The 9,942-nt window shown below is 41.2% G+C and overlaps 1 protein-coding gene across 1 annotated transcript; it reads right to left on the bottom strand.

Moving 5' to 3' along the window:
- Positions 1-2,853: 2,853 nt before the first annotated feature.
- On the bottom strand, positions 2,854-7,708 carry LOC116966222 (myosin-9-like). Its single transcript, XM_033012368.1, has 5 exons — positions 7,558-7,708; positions 6,891-7,037; positions 5,366-5,479; positions 4,175-4,288; positions 2,854-3,319 (listed from the first exon to the last, which is right to left on the bottom strand). The coding sequence occupies exons 1-5, from the start codon at positions 7,603-7,605 to the stop codon at positions 2,960-2,962; spliced, it is 783 nt and encodes a 260-aa protein (XP_032868259.1). The 5' UTR covers positions 7,606-7,708; the 3' UTR covers positions 2,854-2,959.
- Positions 7,709-9,942: the final 2,234 nt, after the last annotated feature.

Below are 9,942 nucleotides of genomic sequence, written 5' to 3' on the forward strand. Positions count from 1 at the left end.
TCTAAACCTACTTGCATGTTCTGGTATTGCTCTTCATATGTTTCCAATATTTTTTGAAGCTTCTCTGCAAGAAAACACGCATCACCATTTAAATAAAGAGAACGAGGAAGAGTCCCTGACCTGATACATCACCCATTATTTCTCTACACAGATGCTGCATGTCCCGCTGACTTATTCCAGGTTTATGTGTCTATCTTCAGTTTAAACCAGCAACTGCAGTTCCTTTACACAAGAGAATGAAGGATCTCTAACCAAATAACCCTTCCATTCTCTATCTCCCCGTCTCTCCCCCACCCTAGTCCTCTTGCTAATTTCACCATTTATATTCCTTCATGAGCACCTCATCCCCAGCCAACAATGGACCATTGTCAGCTCCACCCCACCCCCCCCCCCACCCCCCCTCACCCCGAGTCATCGATGCGGGCTCTGCTTTATTCTGTACCTCCCCATACCTCTAATTTCCCCCTCCCTGACTCTCGGTCTGATGGAGGGTCTTGATCAGAAACAACACCTGTTCGTTTCTTCAGAGATGCTGCCTGACCTCCTGACTCGAACATTTTGTATCTATCTTCGGTGTAAATCAGCATCCCCAGTTCCTTCTTACCCAATGAAAGTCATACTATACACACACCATTTTGTGCCTCGACGTATTGTGGCCAGTTCACTTTTAGGTGTAACTGGTCGTCCTCCTCTTCATAGTCAATCTCCGCATCTTTGTGCTCCAGCAGAAGCTTCTGAGCAGAAACAAGCTGGGTAGAAATAAGTTTAGTGTCAATTAAAGCCATGGGATTTCTAATGGTCTGTGAAATAGCCACCATTCAAATTCTAGATTAAATATTTTGCTTTATGACTGTACAGGCAGGTAAGACTAGTGTAGATGGGGCATGTTGGTCAATGTGGGTAAGTTGGGCTGAAGGGCCTGTTTCTGAGCAGTATGACTCTCGAAATAATTTTAGCATGCATTATACTTTTAATGTGCCACTGCTGACAGCTCCATTCTACCACAACTATTTTATGATTGAATTTTCCTGCAGGCTCGCATCTATCCCATGTCACTTACTCTTCAGAAAGGGGTTCTACACGGAATGGAGTGAGCAGTGAAATGTAGGGAAGCACTCCTTCATACAGTTGAGCCCAGATTAAAAATATACAATGTACATAACTAACTATGTAAACAAAAATGTTTTAAATTGCTTCCTACAATGCTTCAACAACTCACGGTATATCAAACCATCAATTTTCCTTTTTTGAAAAGATGAAGTCATTTCATTCCAGGTAAATGGCAAACAGATCAATATTCAGTTAATCGTCACCAGGTGCAAGGGACTTATATTTGGGGTACCTGTACATTGTCCAGCTCCTCTTGGATCTGCTCGATTTTAGACAGGTATGAAGCTTCCATTGACAAGGAACTGTCCTCTGATCTTACAGCCTCTTGGCACAGAAGCGTCACTTGTTCTTTAAGAAAGAGAAAGGAAAAAACACCCATAATGATCTGATATTTGTTGTAAATAAAGCAATACCTCCACAGTTTGCAATTTTTTCCACTGCAGTTAATGGCAATTAGTGAAAATCATATGTTCTACTAATTACCGGCATTTGCAATCATAAAATATCCTTGAAATGCTACAATTCATTAAGCTTGAAGATTGCTCAGGCACAATGGTAATTACCATTTACATATTTATCCAATGATAAATCCCTTAACTATTACTAGTGAGAAATGATTAGAAGCTTGAATAAAGCTCCACAGAAAATGTGTCTCCTCAACATTTTGGAAATTAAGGTATAAATTTACTTAATCCCAAAACAAACAAAATTATCATTCTTCCCTGCTCCATTAAAACCCTTATTTATTTTAAATTATTCCAAATGAATATCCTCTTCTGCTGCTGAATATAGTCTCTCTACCTTGTCCCTGGTTTCACCCTCACTTCCGTAAACTGTCATGCAAACACAGCTCAAGTCTCACAGAGATAAGACATTCATGGAGATAATGAAGTGTCATGGTTGCTCTGTGGCCTTCTCATTTAAAAGCTATTTGAAATTAAAATACTTTGATGTACCATTTCCGGCAAGTGCATTGTGAATGGTAAAATGTCTTCAAATGATTTTATTTAGAGATACAGCGTGGAAACAGGCCCTTCGACCCACTGTGTCTGTGCTGACCAATGATCCTCGCACACTAACACTATCCTACACACACTAGGGATAATTTACCATTAACCCAAGTCAATTAACCTACAAACCTGTATGTCGTTGTAGTGTGAGGATACTGGAGCACCTGGACGAAAACCCACATGGAGAACATACAAACTCCGTACAGACAAACACCACAGTCGGGATCAAACCCAGGTCTCTGGCGCTGAAAGGCAGCAACTCTACCGCTGCGCCACCAGGCCGCCCTTCACGATGTCATGTTTTAACTATCGGCATCCTCTCAAAATGAAAATTCAGTGATAGCGATGTTTAAAGGATTCAAGAAGAGAATGTTTTGAAAAGCATCTGTACGAATCTGTCCAAATGACTACTGTGTGTTCCTGTCAGCCATTTGGCAGACTCTTACAAATGCTTCTCAAAGAATTATTTTATTGAATCCTTTAAACATCACTATCTTCTGATCAAGGAATCTGACAAGAATACCTGAATGAAAAAAACTTAGATTACACGCTACTTTTCCTGATCACTGAATGTACCAACCCATTTACCAACCAATGAAGTATATTTTTAAGTGTGATCAGTGATAAAATATGGGAATTACAGCAACCAATTTGCATACACAAAATCTCACGAGGTTACAGGGACCAGAGAATTACACCGCAAAACAAAAATGAAGTGATGTTTCGTCATAAAATCCACTCCATTCCTCTAATGCTAGAATATTTTAGGGCAAACCTACTCCCTACCACGAGACGACAGATGTACAAATCTGCGGTAGGACCATTTATGGCCAAAAATATTAACAGGTCAACTTTGAGTAATTACCTTCCAGTTCGTTAATCTTCCATTCGCTGAAATAATTTAAAGAACCAGTTGCCTGTTCTGCAAGGGGTGCACAGAACCTGGCGTGAGGTCTTAAAAGTTGGAGATCTTTGTGAAGTTGTAAACAGCACTGATCTTTCTGTGATGTTTCTTGTGCATGTTTCTCCCTGATTTTACAGAGCCGAGTGCTGTGTTTACCTTTGAGATTTGTTAATTCAGCTTTATGGGTCGCCCTCAAACCACAGATCTTGATATGGCTGGCGTAATCTTCAGCGTAATACTTGTTGTCCAGGTCCTCATTCTCATCTTCAAGCTTTCTTACATCTTCAACTAACTCCTAAAAAAATTAAAAAGTAGCCAAATTAAACGAAAAAGACTTTCGGGAGCCTGTTCCACTTAGGCGTGTTGTCACCGGTCTGCACCGGCTATAACCTACGGGAACCTTCGACCTCCTGGCAACCCATTAGGACCTATGGCACGGGAATTCTCGCTACTCTCCATGTTGAAAAAAGGATCCATAAGGATGCCGCGATGGGTTCTCAGAATGCTGGAACTCCTCACGTCCATGAAGGTGACTTTCCAACAACCACCTGCGAACATGTGACGATCATGTGACGACGGCATAGTCTCCTGCAGTCGTCTAAAAAGTCACCTGTGGAACAGTCCCATTAAGCCTAGAATAATGCAGCTTTCTAAAGTAACATTAAATGAATGAAATGAATAAGCCAAGCAGATAAGCAAGAAAAGTTGAAGCTGTCAAAATGGATTTGTCAAGTAGTCATCAAAATTAAAACAGTTATCATAAGGTCACGTGATAGAAGCAGAATTAGGCCAATTGGCCCATCAACTCTCCTGCGCCATCCAATCATCTATCTCTTCCTCCTGTTCTACTCCCTTCATCTCTGACACCGTACTAAACATGAATCTATCTATCTCTGCCTTAAAAATATCCACTGACGTCCTACACAGCCTTCTGTGGCAATGAATTCTACAGAATTCTACTGACGCAGCGCCGGCTGGAGCTCTGCAGACCGCGGCTTCAGCAAATCAGAGTGCTCCCCTCCGGCGAGCCCTGGCGATGACTCACCCGCACCACGCCCGCCGCTGAAGTAATAGAGATTACGCTGTAATAGAAGTAATACGCCGCCCTGTAATTAGAGATTCACACAGCAGCAAACAATGATTTCCTTACCATTATCACACAATTCTTCCTTTCCAGCTTTTTCTGCAGTACTTTCACGTGTTCTGTTGTTTCTCGCAGTTCCTCTTCCCTTTCCCAGAGTTTTTCACTGAAGTCTTCCAGCAACTAAGGAAGTTAACAAGTGATTAAAACCTCCTAACAGTGATAAAAACTGGGCAACATAGTATGGAAATCACACACACGCAACATTTGTAATTCAAGTGCGCCAATAGTTAGGTCTTCAATTCTGCCTTGTTATTAAGACATTAAAATTAAAATTATCATTAATGAAATCAGGGGATGAAATCATTAATTTGCATTCAATGGTTCTTATTCAACTGAGTTACTCCAGCACTTCTATCTTTGGTATAAACCAGCACCTGCAGTTGTTGGTTTTCACATTCTGCAGGAATACCGATTCAGACCATCAGGTCTGTTCTGCCTTTCATTAAGATCATCACTGACCTAATGTATACATTCACCCAGTTTATCTACGAGCCTGCATTGTCTACACTTTGACAAACATAGTTGCAAACACGCATGCCGTTGTCAGAGAACCAAAAATGCAAATGCATTAAATGGGCAACCGCTTATTTCAGTCTAAAGAAATCCCTCCTAATCTCCTTTAAATCTGAGGCTATGAACTCTACTCCTAGACTCTCCCACTAGTGGATGGGAAACAGATGAACAACTAAAATGTTGTGTCCCAGTCGCACAGGAGGCCTGGTCCCATTCCCCAACACAATCGTAGCATTAAGCAGGATCGTTTTTGATCAAATTTAATTACATAGCAGAGAGGAAGTGGTCAAGATGAGAGTTTTAGTAATATATATGGAATAGAATAGATGGAAGATAGATATAATCGGTAGTGACGCTGTTGCATTATAATCAAGAGTTCATGTGTTGTTGGCATCTTAAATAGCAGATCTCTTCTGATCTTGATCAGGGCTCAAAAAATTGGTGGCACAGATCAGCAATGCCAACAACCTGTCATAACCAGAATGGCAATGTTGCAATGAAAAAAAGAATGGGAAGATTTATACAAAAGAAAATCTTCACATTTTTTCATATTTACAGAATTATTTCCAAGAGGCTCCCCTCCATTTTTATTTCACTGCCAGTTACAACAGAATCCCTTAGCCGGTTGCAGAGATCTTTCCCTGAAATAGACATTCACACAGCAGCAAACAATTATGTCCTTACCGCTAGATCCCGATTATTCCTATTAAGCTTTTTCTGCAACACATCGACAAGTTGCGTCTTTTCCAATAATGCTTCTTCGTTTTCACGGAGTTTTACCTTGAGGTCTTCCAGTAACTGAGAAAGTTAACGTGATTAATACCTCCTAACAATGATAAAAACTGGGCAACATAGAATGGAAATCACACACACGCAACATTTGTAATTCAAGAGCACCAATTCTTCAATTCCACCTTGTTATTAAGATATTAAAATTATCATTATGAAATCACGGGATGAAATTATTAATTTACATTCAATGGTTTAATGGTCCTTTATTGTCACATGCACTGAGGTACAGTAAAATTTGATTTACCACACAGTCATATCAAAAAAGCAACAAGACAAAACTACATAAAGATTAAACATAAACAGCCACCACAGCGGTGTGTGAGAATCTCTAGGGCACCCAGCATAGGCGGAGACCCACAGCCATCAGTTCAATGTCCAGGCTACACACATGCTCCTTCACCGACCGCTGTACTCTCTCTGCAGTCCCTGTCCGCCCAAAGTCAGAAAGCCGTCCGCACTCGCACCAGACTCCAAGATCACTGCACTCACGGCAATCCCTCTGAGTCTTGTATTCTTTTATAGTTTACTCGATACATGTGACAATTAACTAAACTAAATCCCATCTGCATCTTCTCCTGTACAATTTCATCTTTGCTATTATATACTAACAGGAAGCACTCCTCGACAATTTGAACAATTTTCTGGCACCATTCCTTTGGCAAGGGAAGACTGAAAACATTTAGTCAGAACCTCAGCTGTTCCCACCCTTGCTTCTTTTAACAGGCTGGGAAACATTTCTGCCGGACCTGATGGACATTTCTGCCGGACCTGCCGAACCAGCCAACGTTGCTTATAATGGACCTTTATTGTTCAATTAACATTGGAATGTCGTAAACCATGTAACTAATTTGAAAATAGTAAATATGTGATAATGTACTAATGTGGTGGATTAACTACTTGAAATTTTGGGGTAAAGACTGGAAAAGTCACCCTGGAAAACACATTTCTTTCTCTACAATTTGCCAAAATAAAATATTTCACATCCACCTGAGACACCAAACACGATTTAATTTAGCATTTAATTTGAAAGTTGCCACTTCAGCTGCAGCATTCTCTCAGTATTGTACTGGAAACATCAGGCATGACTTTCTGCTTAAATTATTTGAGTATGACTTTTCAATAACATTTTGTAGTCTATTTTGAAGTACAACCTTCTAAACCAAGTGTGAAGTCATCCTTTCAATTTCCTTGAAAAGATCCGACACACAACGTGAAACGGTTTAACAATAGTCTTTGCTTTAGAAAATAAGAGGCATTGTTAATTGTTATTGTTAAAAAGAAAACTTGCAATATTTTGGACTGAATTTTCAGGCTTTAAAGTGAAATCCAACTGCAGAAATGCAAACACAAAGTACACAGATCACTGTAATAGCTCACTCAGTGAGGGTAACAAATATTCAACTGGAATTGATGTTACCTTAAGGTGTTCATCTCTCACTTGTAGCTGGGTCTCTTTGTCCGGATATTGGTCTATGAGCTGCACTACCAGCTGTTCATACTGAGCCAGCTGCTCAGATAAACCAGCCACCAAATACTTACCTGTAGTAGACCTGCAGCTCAGTGCCTGCAGAATAATTGGTCACTATTAATAACTACTTCATAGTGAATCAGACTTTAGAGAAAACAGTATTGAAATATTCAGTGACTTGAGAAGTGCATTAATATGGAATGCATGAAAGCCAATGCATTTTTTAAACAAACGCGCCGCCGACTGGAACTCGCTAGACTCGCCCCACAGGCCTCCCAGGGGACCGAGGTGAAGCCGGATGGCGAGGTCTGCCTGGGCTGAGGGAACCTAAGCAGTGGCGGTGATGGAAGCCTCAGCAGCAACTGCAGCTTCGGCGGTGGCGGGAGCCTCAGCGGCAACGGGAGCCTCAGTGGCAACGGGATCCTCAGCGGCAGTGGGGCTTCATGATCGACCCGCAATCATCGTTCAATGAGAGTGGGGGGGGGGGGGTGCTAGGGGAAAACAATGGGGATCGGGCGTGAGGGGACTGCCGTGAAGAACAATGGGACTCCGGCGATAATACAAATACAAATTTTGTAAATGCAATGCAACAACAGGAAATTACAAAAATACTTACCTCCGATGATGCAAGGGACTCTTCAATTCCACAAATGCACCTCCACATGATTCTAATTTAAAGTGGCTGCAAAATAACCAATATAATAATTAAATAGAATTGGTACAGAGCAGACAAGCAGAGAAGATTAGTTTAACCGGGCATCAGCCGTGGCACGGACATTGTGGGCCAAAGGGCCTGTTCCTGTGCTGTACTGTTCTATGGTCTATGCTCTTGAGTTTACGTTTAGTTTGTTGTCACGTGTACCGAGGTACAGTGTAAAGCTTTTGTTGCGTGCAGACCAGTCAGCAGAAGGACAATACACGTTTGCAATCGACCCATTTACAGCGCAAGATAAACCCAGCAAAGTCTGATCAAAGATAGTCCAAGGGTCATCAAAGAGGTAGATAATAGTTCAGTGTAGCACTTCCTTATCATTGGATTGGCAATTCTCGTAGATTATGTGTCTATAAACTGACTCAAAAGCAAATCCTGCTCTATTCTCAAAGTAACTAAAATTCAAAACAAAGAAAACAATGGAATTTGCACTCATAAAATGAGCAGCACAATGGCGCAGCCGGTAGAGCTACTACCTCACAGCACCAGAAACCTTGGTTCAATACGGACATTGGGTACAGTGGAGTTTGAGTGGCTGTGTGGGTTTCCTCCGGGTGTTCCGGTTTCCTCCCACATCCCAAACACATGCAGCTTTTTAGGTTCCGTAAATGGCCTCCATAAATTGCCACTAATGTGTAGGGAGTGTTTGAAAAAGGGGAAAAACATAGTGTAGCTCTGGGTAATAGAACCCGCGTGATTGACGGGAGGGAGGAGTCACTGAGCACGGGCGGGTGTTCTATTGGCAGTGTTTTTGCTGTAACTATCAGTAACTGTCAGTCTAGCGCCCACACTTGTGGAAGCCACCTTGTAAATTTGGTTCCACTCTCGTTGGCTCGTTGTTTCATTAAAATAAAACAATTCAAGCCAACTTACCGTCTCTGTCTCGCCAAAATAGCCGGTTTTGGGACATAAGACAATAAAACAAGCTTGACAATAAAACACTCTTGAACCAGTATGAATGTCGAGACCAACTGGCGCCTGAGCAAGGCGATCCTTTGCGTGCTGGTCTGCATCTGCGTGCAGACTGTAAGAGGTCTGCTGACATCGATTACGATCATTCCACTCTAAAATCTTTATTTACCCTTCACCTGTACACTGTGGATGGTTTGATTGCAATCATGTATCGGCTTTCCTTTACCTGCAGCATGCAATTTCAAGCTTTTCATATGACAATGAACAACTAAACTAAAATCGGTGATCGATGGTCACCATAGAATCACTGGTCCGAAGCGTCTGATTCATGTTGTATCTCTAAACTATATTTAAATCGTTTCAAACCAAGAGCTTGTGAAATTCCTTAATTTCTTTGCTTATGTGATGGAAATCACTTGGAAAACATATGTAATTTTGTGCACACATGTCTCCACTATAAAATGTCCTGAAACATTTGGCTTCCCACACTCATACAGATATACAGGAGTGAACATCTTATGTAAATCAGCACTACACAAGGTAAGTGGAAAAGAAAATTACAATACCTGTATCGATCCAAATGTCACAATAAATAAAGAAAATTTGATGGTCTTTCCCCAAGAGGACAATTTCCAGATTGAATTTAGCCTTCTGATGACACAAAGAAGGCTATTGTCTACTGCAAGGGGAATTGATTACAAAAGACACGCAGTTTCTGCGGATAGTCGTAACACTTTCCCTGAAAGATCTTTTAAAGGAAAGGTCTCAGAATGTAAAGATGTTAGGAATACCAAGCTGTTCGGGTTAAGTTTGTTCAACTGATAACGGAAATGTGATAAGCCGTGCTCTCTTCTCACTGTTACCACAGTAGATGCAGAAGTGTAAATGTCCCACACTCCCAGTTCAAAAAAAGCTACTGTCCCATCAGGTTGTTGAACTGACCTAACGCTGCCACAGCAACGGAACATTACAGACCATCTCTTGGCAACAAGGCATTGTTTAATTTTCTGAATTCCATTATATAGACAATAGACAATGTCATATGACAATTACCTGAATGGTGCAGGAGCAGGTCATTTGGCCCTTTGAGCCTGCACCACCATTCACTGTGATCATGGTTGATCATCCACAATCAGTATCCCCTTCCTGCCTTCTCCCCATAGGATGGAATATAGATTATTGGAGGTGTTTCAGTTTGTTCCTACATCCAAATAATTTAACACATCAAATTCCTTTAGTCCACTGGAAGTAGATCACCAAACTTCAGAGATTTCCTGCTTCTATCGCCATAATCTCCAAGCACTATGTCATTAATCCTAACATCGATTTCTTTCAATTCCTACCTTCCACACATATAGAAACCTAATAGCCCTGTCC

This window comes from Amblyraja radiata, chromosome 36, assembly GCF_010909765.2.
Source record: "Amblyraja radiata isolate CabotCenter1 chromosome 36, sAmbRad1.1.pri, whole genome shotgun sequence".
In the NCBI taxonomy this organism is placed as follows: domain Eukaryota; kingdom Metazoa; phylum Chordata; class Chondrichthyes; order Rajiformes; family Rajidae; genus Amblyraja; species Amblyraja radiata.

Coding starts and splice junctions, on each gene's coding strand:
- LOC116966222 (XM_033012368.1), bottom strand. CDS start 7,605: ATGTGGAGGTGCATTTGTGGAATTGAAGAGTCCCTTGCATCATCGGAG. Junction 7,038..7,557: donor AGTCCCTTGCATCATCGGAG/GTAAGTATTTTT, acceptor ATTATTCTGCAG/GCACTGAGCTGCAGGTCTAC. Junction 5,480..6,890: donor TGAGAGATGAACACCTTAAG/GTAACATCAATT, acceptor TAACTTTCTCAG/TTACTGGAAGACCTCAAGGT.